The 18738-nt window shown below is 37.5% G+C and overlaps 1 protein-coding gene across 1 annotated transcript in view; it reads right to left on the bottom strand.

The window, feature by feature from the left end:
* Positions 1-10029: 10029 nt before the first annotated feature.
* Positions 10030-18738, bottom strand: part of LOC110382384 (uncharacterized) — a 189711-nt gene continuing 181002 nt past the window's right edge. Inside the window, exons 13-17 of the mRNA XM_064042543.1 lie at positions 18363-18491; positions 16590-16727; positions 15907-16020; positions 14286-14410; positions 10030-14099 (exon numbers count right to left, since the gene is read on the bottom strand). Of these exons, the coding sequence (XP_063898613.1) occupies positions 14307-14410; positions 15907-16020; positions 16590-16727; positions 18363-18491 (485 nt within the window). The 3' untranslated portion in view covers positions 10030-14099; positions 14286-14306. The remainder of the gene's footprint in view (positions 14100-14285; positions 14411-15906; positions 16021-16589; positions 16728-18362; positions 18492-18738) is intronic.

The following is an 18738-nucleotide window of genomic DNA, read 5'->3' on the forward strand; positions in this document are numbered from 1 at the left end:
TTGTTCTGTGTTTCTCCAGGTGTCTAAAACGTACAAGGTCGAAAGACCAACAAATATTAATTTTCAGCTGAAGATTTGACAAAAGTTGAAAAAATATTCAAGGAAAAGGTGTTTCAAGAAAACAGTACAAGTGAATTATTCGATGTAAATTGAAGAAGATGGTTTGTATAGACGTCTAGGGAGGAGCGAAGAACTTTAGAAATTTATTTTTATATTTACATTAAGCACACCAACAGAATAGTCATCCACAATACAATCTACACACGATTATAGTGAAAGGCATTTCAGCAACTATGCTAATAACAAAAAAACACGTTTAACAAGTAATATCAGAGGATGGGAAACAAAAAAAAACTATAAGGACATTAAAAAAAAGTATACAACAAAAACTAAAACTAGAATATAAATACTTAACAAGAAAAAAATTAACTTATACTCTCAGTTTTATTAAAAATGGTGCGTTTATATGAAGCGTAACTCATACGGAAAATATTAATGGGGAAATCTGTTAAATTGGACCTTTCGTTATATAGCCTTGCCATACGGGGTAGAAGTAGGGCTGCCATCTCAAATTTCGCCAAACCCGGACAAACATTAAAAAAACCCGGACATTTGGCGTAAATCGCATTTATTCCCCGAACAAGTACGATATTTTTTAAACACACACTATATATGTCGGCGTCAGGATCCGACATCGTTAAATAAAACAAAGGGGTACTCACACAATCACTTGGTTTATTCCAATTAACACAGTATTAGTCGCTACAATTATTTATCACGAATTTGTGGGAGGTGTGCACTCGGCAACGGTCGGCGAACGAATGACCCGAGTCGTTTTTTGGTATGGCATCTCGCAGTTCAGCCTAGGAGGCCGTGTACTGCTTAACCGGACTTTTCCCTGTGGATGCCTAGAATTTAAGGCCTCCAGCCAGGGGCGTAAAACAACTTATAAACTAAGCGACTGCGCTAAGGGTACCCCCTGTGGGGTCGGACCTCGGCTTAGGGCGTCGCTGGGGAGGCAGCAAAGGGACAGGCTGGATCATATGATCATTATTATTAAATGGGGAATTTAAAGCTACTGGCTCAGCTCGCGGGCTGGCTCGATGAGCAAGGGTCGGGAGGACAGAGAACGGGACGTCGCGGCGGACCTCGGCGGCGAGGTTTGTACGAACGCGGTTTGTGCTTGTGTAGGGTGCTAGTGAGTTTACTACTCTCTTGGAGGACAGTTATCTCATCGTCAGGTTCTAGAAGGGCATGCCTAGGGCGGCGAATCCTACTGATGCGGGAGGGAGTGTAATTACTGGCTGACACGATAAGTGAGTTATCGTGTTTCTCAGCGCGTTCGAAGTACCGTATGGCGGCACGCTTCATATACTGGCGGAATGACCCGAGTCGTGCACGCGCGCCGCTTTATATAAGGTCCACCGTTGACAGATCGACGGTTGACACATCGACGGTGGCGCCGTCATATACTTAAATTCAATGAGGTGCTTGCTTACATGAAAAGTGTCCGGGTTTTCCCCGGACACTTCTTGAAACTCCGCCCGGACGGCCCCCGGACGGCCTCCAAACGAGGACAAATCCGGGGAAACCCGGACGGATGGCAGCCCTAGTTAGAAGACAGGTGAAAGTGGAAATTAACGTGGATTTAGGTAATTCAAAAACACGATAATGACGTTTACTACGATGGCTATATCTAAAGTTAAAATAGTTTACCAGATTAGCATCTATGGTACCATTTATAATCTTACTAGCTTTTGCCCGCAACTTCGTTCGCGTGGAATAGTGACTACCAGCAGATTTTAGATTTGACCAATAGATGGCGCTATATGTCCTGAATAATTTTATTTTTAATTTTTTTTTTGTAATAAAAACTATCCTATGTCCTTTCTCAAGTTTCAAACTATGTCTGTACCAAATTTCACACAAATCGGTTCAGTAGTTTAGGCGTGAAGAAAAGACAGACAGACAGACAGAGTTACTTTCGCATTTATAATATTAGTTTGGATGCAGCACTAATAAGTCAGAACAGTTGACGACCTCGATGGCGCAATGGTCACCATGCCGGACTGCCGAACCTGAGGTCCCGGGTTCGATTCCCGGTTCGGTCGACATGTGTGTGATGAGCATGTTTGTTGGCCGTGGTCTGGGTGTTACAATATGTATTTATCAATATGTATATATGTAGCTATATGTAGTTTATCAGTTGTGTTAGCACCCATAACACAAGTTAATTAATAACTTACCATGGGGCTAACCGACCGTGTGTGAAAATGTGTCCAGACATTATTTATTTATTAGTTACGTCTTTCAATCAAGCTGATCATTTTAAAATGACTTAACCTATCATCATAATCAGGTATAGCTTTTCTAATTCCATTTTTCATACATAAATACCTGACAAGCCTGGCTTGCACAGATTCCAAATAAATGATGTGAATTAAAAAATAGGGAGACCAAATAGTGGAACAATATTCCAATATTATATACAACATGTAACGTAATTAACGCACACCCTCGAACACCCTAATTAGAATATTATGTTATAATCATAATACATACACTGAATTTTTAATTTAACATGTATATGCATTGTTATTTACTAAATTAGTTATACCAATACTTGGAGAACTTTTTGGTCATACTACTACGCACGCAAATATCGCGCCGCGCGCCGCTACTACGGAAAAAGCCGACAATACGCGAAGTCTTATTACTTTGAGTTACGGTCTATTTGAATTTGTTTTGACTGTACATGGTTAATATGACAATAACCTTACCAATGCGTTGTACAATAAAATAATGCTGCCCGAATTACGGAACGGTTTCGACGAACCGAATAATGAAACCAAGCATTCTTTTAGCCTTATCTACAACATTTTCAATGTGATTATGGAAAGATAATGTTGTGTCAAAAAGTACTCCCAAGTCACGTATCACCGACACTCTAGATAGAACTGAGCCGTCAATATGATAATCAAAAATATAATTAACTTTATTAGTGAAAGTAATAGTCTGGCAATTTTTAACATTAAGCGTCATACGGTTATTTAAACACCATTGCTGAAGAACGTCAAGATCCCTCTGAAGCTTTGCACAATCACTTTGGTGCGATATTCTAGAGTATATTTTTAAATCATCAGCGTAGGCTAAACAATTACAATTTATCAAATCTAAAAGATCATTGATAAATACCAAAAAAAAGCAAAGGACCCAATTTAGAGCCCTGTGGAACACCAGAACAAGGAGAAAAGGGCACAGACTCATAGCCAGCCAAGGCTACTATTAGAGAACGATTAATTTAATAACTCTCAAACCACCGTAACAGAGACCTATGTATACCGGCATAATTTAACTTCATCATCTCCCAAGCCTTTTTCCCAAAACTATGTTGGGATCGGCTTCCAGTCTAACCGGATTCAGCTGAGTACCAGTGCTTTACAAGAAGCGACTGCCTATCTGACCTCCTCAACCCTTACCCGGGCAACCCGATACCCCTTGGTTACACTGGTGTCAGACTTTCTTGCTTGTGACTACCCGTAACGACTGCCAAGGATATTAAATGACAGCCGGGACCTACAGTTTAACGTGCCATCCGAAACACAGTCATTGGTGTCTAAGATATACATAGAAAGTTCATACAAACTTAGAAAAGTTGCATTGGTACTTGCCTGACCTGGAATCGAACCCGCGCCCTCATACTCGAGAGGTTGGTTCTTTGCCCACTAGGCCACCACGACTTTTTTACCGGCATAATTGAACTTAATAGACGGAATTTAGTGATCAACGCGATCGAAGGCTTTTGCAAAATCTGTACAAACAGCATCAACCTCTCCTCTAGATTCGAGGGTATCGGTAATAAAAGTGCTATAGATAAGTAAGTTAGACATTGTAGAACTAATTAAATGACGGAGATGAGAATAAACTACGTTGTATATGAGACCCTCAAATATCTTTGCAAATTGAGATATTATAGAAATTGGTCTATACTTATGATGGGGATGATGTGTTATATTTTCCATAAATCAGGAAATATACCTTCCTTAATAGATTTTTATTAATGTCATGTCGTGGTGGCCTAGTGGGCAAAGAACCAACCTCTCGAGTATGAGGGCGCGGGTTCGATCCCAGGTCAGGCAAGTACCAATGCAACTTGTCTAAGTTTGTATGTACTTTCTAAGTATATCTTAGACGCCAAAGACTGTGTTTCGGATGGCACGTTAAACTGTAGGTCCCGGCTATCATTGAACATCCTTGGCAGTTGTTACGGGTAGTCAGAAGCCAGTAAGTCTGACACCAGTCTAACCAAGAAGGTATCGGGTTGCCCGGGTAACTGGGTTGAGGAGGTCAGATAGGCAGTCGCTTCTTGTAAAGCACTGGTACTCAGCTGAATCCGGTTAGACTGGAAGCCGACCCCAACATAGTTTGGGAAAAAAGGCTCGGAGGATGATAATAGATTTTTATTATATCTATACTAATATTATAAAGCTGAAGAGTTTGTTTGTTTGAACGCGCTAATCTCAGGAACTACTGGTCCGATTTGAAAATTTCTTTCAGTGTTAGATAGGATAAGGCTATAGGCTACTTTTTAACCCGGTACGGGAAGAAGTTTCCACGGGATGCGGGTGAAACCGCCGGCAGAAGCTAGTTTATTATAAGCTAGCTTCCAGCGTTTTCACGTTCTTGAGGATGCCAAGTTTCATAAAAATCTGTCCAGCTTCTTGCGTGTACAATAATAAACACACGCAAACTTTAGGCTACTTTTCAGGCTTCACATTTCAAAGTTGTAACTGCATTTTTTTTACTATTCCAGGTTCAAGATGTGACAACAGTTGCAACTCCGATTGCAGAATACAGATTACCAGCTGTGCAGGTGCATAAAGGCCTATGACGGAACACGACGGTGTTTAGTCAGTAAGAGTCTGACACTCCCTCACCGCTGCTAACCCACAGCGGGAGGGGTCATTTGATGATGAAGTGACAGCAGTTGCAACTCCGATTGCAGAATACAGATTACCAGCTGTGCAGGTGCATAAAGGCCTACGACGGAACACGACGGTTTTTAGTCAGTAAGAGTCTGACACTCCCTCACCGCTGCTAACCCACAACGGGAGGGGTCAGTTGATGATGAAGTGACATCAGTTGCAACTCCGATTGCAGAATGCAGATTACCAGCTGTGCAGGTGCATACTAAGAACTGATGTACAATTAAATACATTATAATTTAATCATTGTATTCTCTTGATTGTTGATAATTTTATTGAATTGATTAAAATGACACTTTTATATGTCCTAATTTAATTTTATGCTATGTAATGTAGTATATCAGAGGTAACCAAAAGGTATCGGGTTGCCCGGGTAACTGGGTTGAGGGGGTCAGATAGGCAGTCGCTTCTTGTAAAGCACTGGTACTCAGCTGAATCCGGTTAGACTGGAAGCCGACCTCAACATAGTTTGGGAAAAGGCTCGGAGGATGTAATGTAGTATATCAGAGTCTACTCAAAATTTGCATACCGATTGAGCGGTGAGATATGCGTTTTCTTTATGAAACTTTACACTTTCGCGGACGCTACAATTTGAGATTGTTTACCAAAATGACACAGTAAATGTCCAGATTGCATAATTACACATTTTTGCACTTCATTATTAATCATACATAGTTCATATTCAAACACAACACACACAGAACATAAAACACTTATTTCAAATACACACAGCACACACCAATCATCTACTAGACGTCCGTGCGTCATTTTCGGGATCCAGCAGAATACCAGCGTCAGGTATTCTACCTGACACATGCTGAGCTGGACTCCCATTCGGTGCAAGCGTAAGACACTGCACCACGCCGTTAATTTTTGTATTTTATGTTTGTCTTTCTACCCACTTCTTGTTTTGTTTTATTTCTTATTGTGTATCTTTATGGTGTCTTGTCGTTTGTCTGAATAAATGTTTTATCTATCTATCTATCATACAAATTATACGACGTGTATGTACGTAGCGTCCCATGAAATATATTGTTTTAAAGACATCATGACACAACCGAGCGCGGTATGCGCGCGGGACGTGTATGCACGTTGCGCGTTTTGCGTGCGTGAGTACTTTACCGCCCACTGTCATCGCAACTTATTTGAAATAGTTTAAAACTTACTCTACGTGACAGTACAGCCACAAAATACAACAGAAGTCAATCTCATGTATGTACTTCACTTTTCATGCCTAAACTCGGCGGTCGCGCTAGGGTTGTCAACTTTTTTATGCGCATAAAACTAACGTGGTAGTGGTACTCGTATCTAATTATTTGATTTATTGTTGAGAGTAAAACAGGAAAAATGAAATAAAACCAATAATAATAAAATATTTAATGTGGCATACAAGAAGTTAATAAACACTTTCAACGGAAATTCGTTTGAACGAGATACCGAACTTTTTCAGAAACCGCAATTAATAATTTTGTTATTCATACATATCCTACTAATATTATAAACGCGAAAGTTTGTATGTATGGATGTATGGATGTTTGTTACTCTGTCACGCAAAAACTACTGAATGGATTTTAATGAAACTTTACAATAATATAGCTTATACATCAGAATAACACATAGGCTACAATTTGTAAACATATTGTTCGAAATACTAAACCTGCGCAGACGAAGTCGCGGGCACCAGCTAGTATACCATAAAACACAATGTAAAACAACGTACCTCTTTAGTTGCGAAAAAAAAAATTGTATGTAATGGGTTGGTACAGTCCCTGATCTAAGCTTGCTTCTACCTACAGAAACCTTGATGTGCGAGTTTTATTTAATCTACCTTAAAACATATTCTCGCCATGATCACAAAAATTATCAACCCCTACTAGTAATAATCTTTGAGGGTAGGTTGGGAGGTTGGGCCAGAGGCCGCCGGGGCGCATACCTACCCACCTAACTGTACCTACCTACTGCGTTTATTAAACGAACCATCGAAATATGAAAAAATAAGTAGGTACATACTATAGGTAATACGGCAGGCTAAAAAATGTTTATTGTTGTATTAAAACAACCGTCCACTGAACAATTATAATACGACTTTTTTTGTTGCTCCATTATTAGTACTTTTTCTTTTGTTATTAAAATTAAAAATATTACAGTCAAATTACAGTTCACACACATTTATCTACCTTGTGAGTGACGCGCGTATCTCAAGAAAGCGGCAGCCGCGCTCGCACTGTTTTGAGTTGTTTTGAGACAGCGCGTCTGTGAACACGCACACATAGACACCTATGTCTGCGTGACTCGAACGCGCTTTATATGTAGATTGACTTCTGTTGTATTTTGTGGTACAGCTTCGGGTATTTTACATGTTGTGACACAAGATACATTCAATAGGATTTTAACTTGAACGTTCATCGGAAATGAAAGTCAAAAAGTTATTTGCACGTCATTGTACGTTGTGCCATATCAAAATTTCGAACGATGACTGGTGTGACTTGAACGGCGCTTCGTTGACCGTAAGTAGGGCTGCCATCCGTCCGGGTTTCCCCGGATTTGTCCTCGTTTTGACCCCGTCCGGGGGACGTCCGGGCGGGTTTTCAAGAAGCGTCCGGGGAAAACCCGGACAATTTTCATATAAAAAAGCACCTTACTGTATTTACGTATTTATCGGCATTATTATACAAAACGCTAACTTCATTCGGTGTAAGCGTAAAGGGGTCTACACACCAAAGCCGCTGACCCGGCGGCACAGCCCGGCGGCACGACTGCCGCGGCATGTGGTGTTCTAGTAATTGTCAAATACTCTATGAAAGCCGGCGGCATGATTGTACAAAATACGGCCGGCGGGTTGGGCCGCCGGGCTGTGCCGCCGGCATCAGCGGCTTTGGTGTGTAGACACCTTGAGGGTGCGTCCACATCTGGCGAATGTGCCGCGAATGCGCAGTTCGCGAGCCGTTCGTGACCTGTCCGCGAGCTGCGCGCGTGCATTTTTGTTCGTGCGCCGCTTCTGCTTGGCCCGCGCGCAGCTCGCGCGCGACCTAAGCGCCGCACGCGAGCGGCGCGCAGGCGGCGCGCGACGTCTGACATCTTCGATAGTACTGAGCCAATATACGGAACTGTAAGGGCGAGAACTGATTGCGCGCAGATCGCGCGCCGCTCGCGCGCTCTATACGAGCCTTGCATGAGTTGCGCTAAAGAGGCGCACCAAGCTATTGCAGTGACTGCACGCGCGCAGCTCGCAGGCAGCTCGCGTGCTGCACATTCGCGGCGCATTCGCCAGATGTGGACGCACCCTTACACGATAAAATAACAACAGACTGCCCTTCGTCGCCACAACCTCGCGAGTTCAACCACTTCGATTGGATGATGTTGGAACACATTTCAGTAGATTCGTCGTGGCCTGAAGTAGAAAAAACTGTTCTATTTCTGATAGAAAGAAACATTAATATAGACGACTCTGAAATTATTTGACGAGTGGGACAATTTGAAAGAATTTAGCCTAAATCTTTCAGACGAAGAGAAAAAATTGCTAAAAAAGCGCTAACCAGTTTTGGCAGATTTTTTTTTTAAACAAAGAATGCACATCTGTACACTGAATTAAGTAGGATTGCGCAATATTTTTTCTGCATACCTACATAATGCGAATGAAGAGCGAATATTTTCATTAATTAATCAGCAATGGACGAAAGACAGAAAGTCGTTAGACACAGATATAATATTTTTTTGTAAAAAAATTGATTTGTTTTTGTAATTGTTTTTTTTAAATCTTTGTCCGGGTTTGGCGAAATTCGAGATGGCAGCCCTAACCGTAAGCCCTAGACCATTAGGTTTTTACAGATCTATCCAGGTTGTAAGTCTGGACGAGATTTTCTGTGAGAGGTTTATGGAAAGCTGCACACAGGACCGATGGGAAATAGGACTAAGTAGGTACTTACAAAGTTCCGCCGGTTGCTGCAACTTCATCCACTCACACAGTACACAGATCACTTGTACACATATTATTTATGGTTTGATGGGCGCCCAGTAACTCCCTGCAGGGGTTTTTGATTAGTTTAAGAAGTTTATTGCCGTTGAGACATAGTTTTTGAATTTATTTTGCGGCGCGTTATGGCGGCCGGCGTCGTGTTTTTGGCACTCGCGCGAAAGTTTTTTGTATTGACGGTGGCGCCACGTCTCGCTTGGTGAGTGGCAGTTTTTGGAACTAGGAGAAGGAAATGGAAGGAACAAGGAATGCATGCAAGCTCAAACAATGACGTTTAGAGCTCTACCTCACTGGGACGCCATGGCGACGTCGCCAGCGGCACAGGTCTGGCTACTTCTGGCATCCAAATGTCGCCAAGTCGAGTGGCCATGGCGTCTCGACAGTCAATTGTTTACGTCGTCGCTCAAGAAATTGCAAGCTGACTGGCGACCACATTGGCGACTGTGTGAGGGAGGTGCGCTTTACCGTGTACATTATAGTGGCTACTGTGGCCACGTCGCCAAGTTGCCACGGTAGCCAGAAGCCACATAGGGAACTGTAGCTCGTGGCCACGCCTCCAATTTGGCGACGTTACCAAACCGTCGCCAAGTGAGTTAGGTTCCATACATTTCAATACTTGGACTAATTTAACTGCTTGGATACGTAGCCGGCGACGTCGCCATTGGCCTCCTAATGAGGCAGGGCACTTAATCTCGTTCTGTCCGCGAACGTGTTAACCAAAACACCTGTACCTAATACAGTGTCTCGGCAAATAAAGATTCTTTATTCTTCTCGTAGTCGTAATTCACTGGTCAGTTTTATTGGGTGTTTTTTCACCGTGCGCGCAGTTATTATTGATGCCGGCCAGTCATTGATGATTCGAGCTGACATTTTGTCCATGAGGTGGCGCTAGATGCGACGTAGAATCGATGCGAAGGATGTGTTCAGTGCCTACAGAACACAAGAAAATATAATTTTATATTCAAGCTGAACCAAATAACTACCAAAGGGATGGATCATAGATTATTAATTTATAGTTCTTTTTTTTCATATCTTAGTACATTTTGTTTTTTGTGCAATAAAACAAACAAATTATTTTTTAAATATATTTCAGTAATCAAAATATAATAATAGGCTTATACGTTAATAGTTACAAATCGTATCTTGTGGCCAAATCGAAATGAACATGACATGCCACCAAAATTTCAATAGACGCTTATTTTATACACGAAAAGAAACCAATTTGATATCACAAAAACCCATCAGCCAAAAAAGTAATTATTTACATGCAAAATTACATTCCAATAGAGTATTACATTTTTTTTACATAAACAACGATGTGCAGTATTCACAACGTGAAGAATTTTGCCTTAATTTTAAATACAATAAATAAAATAAAACAAAGCCCTTAGAATCTAAGTGAATTTTAATTTTTTAACATTTTAGTGCATTTAAACACGTTTTTTTAATTAAATTATTCTTACAAAAAAACTTTTTTTCTTTTCAATAAAAATGATCGTATGAAATTTTTTCGTTTTTATAATTTTTCAATATAGTTATTAACTATTTATTATCTTCGGTTATTTATATAAAATAATACTTCCGTCCTGTACTTTTCAAAATGCGTTAATAATTAGGTCGTTTGCAGACTGGCGACTGGACACGACGATTTTTCAATCGCATTCTGTTTTCAGTAACTTTAGTTACTTTTTACTTATCACAAAAACACTGGTTCTGATAATTCTAAGAATATCATAGATATATTTTACTGGTTCTATGGACATTTTATGAATTTAAGACAAAATAATCGCGCGACCAAATCGCCAGCGTGCAGACATAAATTATCCAGCTACAGTATGTACAATAGTCTTTTGGGCTACATTATATTTCGTTATAAAAACAAAGTTTAGGCAAGCATTGATATTCTGAATCAGAATATTTATCACAAATTATAAATTTGAGTTCAACTAAAAGCATACAGGAACTTGATAATATTTACATTATTTAGGCCCTTTGCACACGGACAGAACTTGCGACAAAAAGTCGTGCGACTACATTTTTTGCGATTTTTGCGCGAGTGTCGCCCGTGTGCACAAGGTTTACAAATCCTTAAGTTAAATTTTATCACATACTAAATAAAAATCAACTATGATGTATGAGCAAATGTATATTTATATAACTACCATTGGTCATTATTGATTGTTAGCATTCAAAGCAAAATGAAGTAAAAAAATCAAAATTATTTAAAAGGGGCAATCTTTAAGAAATCGAGTAAATATACCATTTTCTTTTGTGTCATTATGGCACTCAGCATAAAATAAATGGCATTGATTTCGAAATGTTGATATTCAACGTAAACCTTATTGATTTCATGATTTTGAAAATATTACCAAAGCTATATATTAGATCATTAAAAAAATACAGTCGAAAAAGTAGTAAAACTAAGTTTTTTTTTTACTATTTTATCGATAAAATAGTGATGAGCCCCTATACTGATATTCTGTAAATAATTACAAAAAATAACAAATAAAAACATTGTCAAGTATAAAAAAAATATTATGAATACAAGAAAAAAGCACGGAATAAGAGCTAGTCACAGACCTTTTTTAAAAGTAATATAATAATATTATTTTAATAGAAAAATAGCTGCTTTAAATAATACTTTATGTACTTTTAGTCTCGGATATTTTTATTTTAAATTGTGATAACATAAGTATAAATTGTACTTATTTAAGTCAAACTTTAAATAAAAAGTATGTTTTTAACTCTATTTTTTATTTTGCAATAGTCAAAAACCCCACAGAAAAAATCTGGTTAAGTGTTAGAAAAGAAAAAAATAAAAAAAAAAATGAAAATGGAATTTCATGACCCAAAATTCTTTTTTGGGTTATTATAAATAATTTATGGGTATTTAAGTCAAACTTCTTGTTTCAGTGATTATTTTCTAACTTTACCAAAAATACAGTTAATTATGACTAGTCTAACCGCTCTTATTACGTACTATAGCTGCGTTAAAGTTAAACCAAAGTTAACCGAGCGTTACACAAAAAGATGGACGTATCTCGTAAACTAATCAGAATCGGCTGAGCATAGTTTTTTATCTACATTTAGGTCTATCTAAATTAGTCTTATTTTATAATATTCTGTATAATATTTTTTGCCAAGACCACTGCTGTATTTAATTTTAATGAAAATAATGATATTGTGGGAGAAATAAGGAGAATTTCATAATCATCAGTTCACTTCTATCTAAGAAATAAATATGGCGGTTTGACATATTTTCTATACAAAAGTTGTCAAAAACGTCAAATATATTCTTCAGATAAAAGGTAAATAAAAATCGACCCAGATACAGAAATTATGAAATTATGTACTTTAGTCAATAATATTAGAGTATAAAATCATTCAAAATGTTATATTAAAAAAATGGCTTCAACTTTAAGAGTAGTGACGGGCACTTATCGATACTAAAAAAACTTTTGTATCCAAACAAAAGTGTTACTATGAAAAAAATACCTATTAAAATTGTCAGACAAACATACAGCAGTGATTTTGGACAATGTATTTATGTTATGTATAATCTGCATACAATGTATACTTTGAAAGCGTTTTTTACTATATTTATTATATCATCGATATATTGTACAGAATATGTTTACACTATATTTGCGGAAAAAGGTCTTACATACAACGAATTTGTCAAAATTTTTTGAGCAATTTTTTTAAAAATCGTAGCCGGTTTAGCTTAAATCACTCGAAGCCTTTTTTTCGCATAAAAAAATCGCAGCGACTAGTCGCATGCGCTCACGACTGCAGCTAGATTAATGACAGCATAACATCTATCTGAAAAATTAAGACTAAAAATCGTGCGACTATTGCAACGACAAATCGTCCGCATATAGGAAACTTCCACAAATATAGGGTAAACCTTATTAATATTACTACCTAAGTATGTTAAAAAATAAAAGTATCAAATATCTTCGCGTTCGAAAATAGGATAGAACTCTGTCGCAATAAAATCATTTTTATTTTCAATTATTTTGAAAAATAATTCTTCGACGTCATTTTGACGTTAATCTACGTTCAATGAAATTATTGTGACACTTCTATGGCTATTTTCCACGTCAGATTATGTATCATAAATTACATAAGTAACAGTTATTTAAAAATCGTCATATTTCTCTTCAGATATCCAACTTTATACCTTTTTATATATACATTATCGATCACGTTGCTTCGTTTCTTTTAACATTGTTTAGTTCCCTCCTAACCTATAGCACACGTTCAATTATTTCATAGAGCCCTACTATTTAAATTAAAAAGAAAACAATTTTTACAAAAAAACTATAACAACCGAAAATTTTCTAAAAAATAAACTCCATAAAATAATTCCTCGTTTCATGGCAACATTTAAGCACTTTGACAGTTCAATTCAAGTGTTGCCATTGCAATTACCTTTGATTCCTACTAAAAGCTGCCGATGGTGACGAAAGAGGTTGGTATCTCCATTCTACCGTCAATGTTTTACACGTTATCACAATAAAAAGCTGCACTATTTGCTTTACATACGAAGGTAGGGTTTGGTTGAAACAAATAAATTATTAAGAAATATTTATAAGTTTATCGGAGTAGCAGTTACACTAGATAGTTAAATTTTATGAAGTTACGGACTGAAAATAAGCCATCTCATCTTATTTAGATAGTAATAATGTTGTTAAAATTAGAGGTAAGTGCCTTCAATACTGTATAGGAAAATTAAATATGCATAGTTCCATACTCTTACATGGTTAATTTTCTAGTTCCAAGACACAAAATATGACAAATATATATAAATAATGTATGTTTCATAGTAATAAATGTTTGGGTGTGCAAATCTAATTTCAGTTTTATAGGTCAAGTCCAGGCAAGTCAACAATGTAAAACTGTATATCCGATCCAGTTAATAATAATATGAACAGCCAGCCTAATAATGAACACTCTCATAATGTCAATTTTTATTGAAAGTTAGTAGTATATCAGATTTACATTTTATAACTGTAGTGATTCTTTGCATGATGTATCATGTATTACCCAAAATTGCGAGGAAAGAAAGTCCCAAAAAATAAAATGACACAGTTTACCCAACCCCAATATAACTACACCCCGATCATACTACGCCCCACCTTGCATCAACGTCCCGCGTATCACCTGACGCGGGCGACGGCTAGTATTACCAATTGAAAAACGACTATATTACACGAAATAAAGCCCAAACTTAATAAAAAGAGATGACTAAAATTTAAGATGAGATAGCTTACTTCAACCCCACCCCAGTAATATAGCTACACTCCGATCAGATTACGCCCCACCTTGCATCAACGTCCCGCGTATCACCTGACGCGAACAACGGCTAGTGTTGCGAGCGCGAGCAGTGCTAGCGCCGGACATGCGCGGCTGCCGACGCTGTTGTATTTGCTGCTCTGCTCGCACGTACCTGGAAATCGGAAATGCGGGTTAAAACATTGACCGTAGTCACAGTAGTTTAATATATACAAAAAATGTGTAACAGTATTAGTAGTATCTCAAGAACGATAAATTTGGTTGAAAATTACTAGGAAGAACTAGGAAACTAGGAAGTTCTAAGATATCTCGCTTATTTATGATATGCAGGTGGTCATAGGATACTGTTTATCCTCACCCCGATATGGGAAGTAATTATCTCAGGATATGGATGAAACCACTCGCGAAATCTGGTACCTAGATAATGAGTAGCGACAGTTTTAAAGAAACTTTATAGTTTTGAAAGTATATCAAATAGGTAATATGTAAATGTCATAGTATCCTTCCTGGTAGTTTTTAGTGTAAATAAACAATCGGGCTTAAAATTAATAAATAAAATTTTACAAAAAAGCCATAACGCACGTGTTTAATAATTTTAATTTACTATATGCTCTTTAAGCAATAGAAAATTTGAAATACTAAAAGTATCTTGTGATTTTAATTAACTGTATACAATATTAATTAAAAAATCTAAAATGTTTAACCTAATTAAAACCAATTAAAATTAAAAAATAAATATCACCCCTACTTATACACATTACATATCCAACAGTCGAGCTAACAAAAACTACAAAAAATCCTCATAATTTTAATCAAATCATATCTACATTTCTACAAATATAAAATAATAATAAAAATTACCCACACAAATTAAAACCCAAAAACCCCACCATCACCATAAAAAACTAAAAATAAAACCCCATCTAAAATTATTCCCCAAGTCTTGGCATTAGTTCCGCAAACGCAACTAGATGGCGTTGTACATGCCTGAATCGCGCTATGGTTTCGTTACATCGCTTTGGTGTAGTCCCGAGCTTGGAAAGACTCAAGCAACCGATTTTGATGAAATTTTGGTAGTTTTTGGATATCGTTCAAAACCGCTTCGGCTGGTTTTTCGAACGATTATACTTACAGAAAAATATAAAGGATGGACATGGACATACATATGTTATTAGAAGAGTGTTTCAGATTAGAAACTTTGCCTACAACATTATTATCAATTATTATGAAATCAACAATGAAATATTTCTGATATTAGCGCATTTAATCAGCATAACAAAGTGTTCAAGCTTTAATTATTAAATTAACTTAGGAATTATAAATCACAGAGAATTAACGATTTCAAAAAACAATAATTTTAAACGATTTACATACTGTAGGTGAATTTAAAGGATTTATTTAGAATCTGGTTTCGAAGATTCCTGTTTAGTTGAATTAAAGTTTTTTGTACTATTTTGATACTTTTCGTGAATCTCACAGCGATATTCTCCCTAACAAACACCCATCTAACTTAGGGCAGTTTTTCAATCGTCAGGTAACTTTTATCTGAAGAATATGTTTGAAGTTTTGACAGGTTTTATATAGTGATGATTGAAAAATCGTCCCTTAGTCTTACTTATATCAAGAAACAAATAACTAAAGCTACTGTACCATTAATAGTGAGGTTGTAGGCCTTATCCCCGGCCAGCCCCGGCAGCACGGCGCGGTCACACGAGCGGGACACCGCCGACACAGACAGGTACTGTACCGGCATGCCGTACGAATCTGGAATATTATAATACAATAATATTAATACAATTTAGAGCTAATTAATGGCATAAAAAGGCTCCTCGTCACTGTCACTAGGTAATGTACTCAAAGGCTGGCAGCATTGCCTCGTTGGATGGCAATGATTAATCTTTGTTTTAATTCATTTTAAGGATATTCTAGGTTACATTTGTTTAGAAATAAAATAACATTAAACATTGGCTTTGTCTGTATACAGGGCTGTCTTTATTTTGTTGTGCGCAAAAAAGTTTAGGCTTTTTGGAATAAAATCTAAAATGCTAGTTTTCATTTAAAAATAATAGTTTTAAACATAATCAATGTTCTTATATATCGGGTGATGCCTTTAAATAAAAAAAAAATGAACAATATTCTTATTTAAATTAAAAGTTATTTCAGCATATTTTTTTATGCTAAGTTTGCAAATATGCTCATGCCATACAAATCGTAGATTTATTTCCTCAGCTCATGTAATATTTGTTATTTCCATGAAATTATACCTAGTTAGCACTTAGATAATTTTGTAACATCATATAAAATTAAAAAAGTATACATTTTCCTCTACATACCATTCCGCACATAAGTAGTGTATATGAAGCAGAGCGCGTGGGGCCTGGCCGAGGAGCCCGCGGGCCCCTGCGCCCCCGCGGGCCCCGCCACCACCATGCCGCGCGAGCCCTCGCGCCAGCTGCCGTAGCAGGTGTATGCTGGAAATGTTAATAAAATTATATTATTAATCAGAAATTTTGCATGTAAGGATATTTGTTATAGTTATCGGCACGAATCTTGAGCTCCGACCTACATCTGCGTAGAAGTGATTTATTAGCAAAGAACCAATCCCGAGTGACGGCTGATAACTATACAGTTCTTCGTAAAAACTGGATTTTGATGAAACTTTTATATTGAAATACATATATGAAAAAAAAAAAAAACAATAATCTGCAACAAATAAACGTCTGTTACATAATTACAATGTAATTCATTTCATGATTAATTATAAAAACATGTATTAATACATACACTGTGTTACATTTATTAAACCCTTTATGAAATTCACTTTTCAACTATTTCATTTAAATTAAATAAATTGTACCTAAGCGCTTCAAAACATCACCAATTAAAATAAAAAATATCGTTCGTCATTTAGAACGATATCGTTCGTCAATGGCAAAATCTTTGGATAGCCTCTAGATCAGTAGTTCCCAAACTTATTTTTCTCGTGGACCACTTTCAAAATTTTACCGGTTTCGGTGGACCCCCCTCCCTGCTGCTACATTTCTACCACATTCTTAAAGTCGCCAACACTTCTGAGTTCTGTCCCTATATTCCAATAAAAATAAAACGAAAAATGGTACATGAATAATATTAAGGTAATAAGTATAGGTTCAGGTCATAATTTTAATTAATGGGAAGGATGTATCTGATGGAGTGTCAAAACGATCAATGTTTGGCTCAATAACCGGCTCTGTGATGTTTAAATTTGTAACTTTGACAAGGTATGATATTAAAATTTCCTTGCGATTTCCCACAGTCCACGGGTATTTCTGCTTGCAGCCAAAATGTTGGGTAGCCTTTTCTAAATTTCACCTTCAGCTCCTCATTAGTGCTTAGCTCGAGCAGCTCCTCTTGTAATACAACATTGGCCACTTCCGTTTCATCAAATGGATTTATGATCCATGGTGGTATATCCATCGTCAGTATATCTTCAAACCTGGTTTGAAATTGTACGTAATATCGAATACGCAAGTTTGGACAAGTAACAGTCGCTTGCCTTATTAAAATATTATCTGCTTATATAAAACCTATGCTTACATTTTTGCTCTTTACTATCAAAAGCAGAAAAATTTTCGTGGACCCCCATTAACATCTTATGGACCCCATTTTTGTTCACGACTACGTAGACCCCAGCTCTACTTACCTGGACCACTTTGGGAATCACTGCTCTAGATGATTATTTATTTAATTATTCCTTTATTTCAGGCAACTAGGGCCCATAAAACTTACTTATTACTTTTTCTACGCGAATCTGTGGTTAGGCCATGGATGGGTGACCATTTCATGTCATGACGACTTCCAACGTGTTTAGGAAGTCACGTTAATATGAAGGGCTTGGCTGTCATTTGAGCATCTTTGGCAGTCGTTACGGGTAGTCAGAAGTCAGAATGTCTATGTCTGACAACCAGTCTTACCCCCTGGTATTGGACTCACCAGTGCTAGTGCAAGCAGACTGGAACTCTATAGTGTCCTGGGCAGCACCGCAGCCGATGCTGGCGCTGTCGTAGTGCCCCATCACACATTCCACCGGTACCATGTTCGTAGGAAGCGGCTAGGCGGATACTCACCAGTGCTAGTGCAAGCAGACTGGAACTCTATAGTATCCTGGGCAGCACCGCAGCCGATGCTGGCGCTGTCGTAGTGCCCCATCACACATTCCACCGGCCGTTCTGCTACCTCCTCGCCCGTCATCTCGTCTGGAAGGGTCATAATATTATGTTAGAAATGTATTTCAATGGTGAGAAATATTTTTTTTATCGCACCATCTCGGAAAGAGTTGTTTTGCCGTTCCATATCTGAGTGCAAAAGCCTAGAGCGGCAAAGTCTTGTTCAAGAATTGACATCAAGGTTAATTTGTGTAAATTCAATTCACTAGTATTATATATAAAGTATTATATTAAATTACTAAATAGGAGATTAATAAGTATAAAACCGAAATTCAGT

This window comes from Helicoverpa armigera, chromosome 29 (genome assembly GCF_030705265.1).
Source record: "Helicoverpa armigera isolate CAAS_96S chromosome 29, ASM3070526v1, whole genome shotgun sequence".
NCBI classification, from domain to species: domain Eukaryota; kingdom Metazoa; phylum Arthropoda; class Insecta; order Lepidoptera; family Noctuidae; genus Helicoverpa; species Helicoverpa armigera.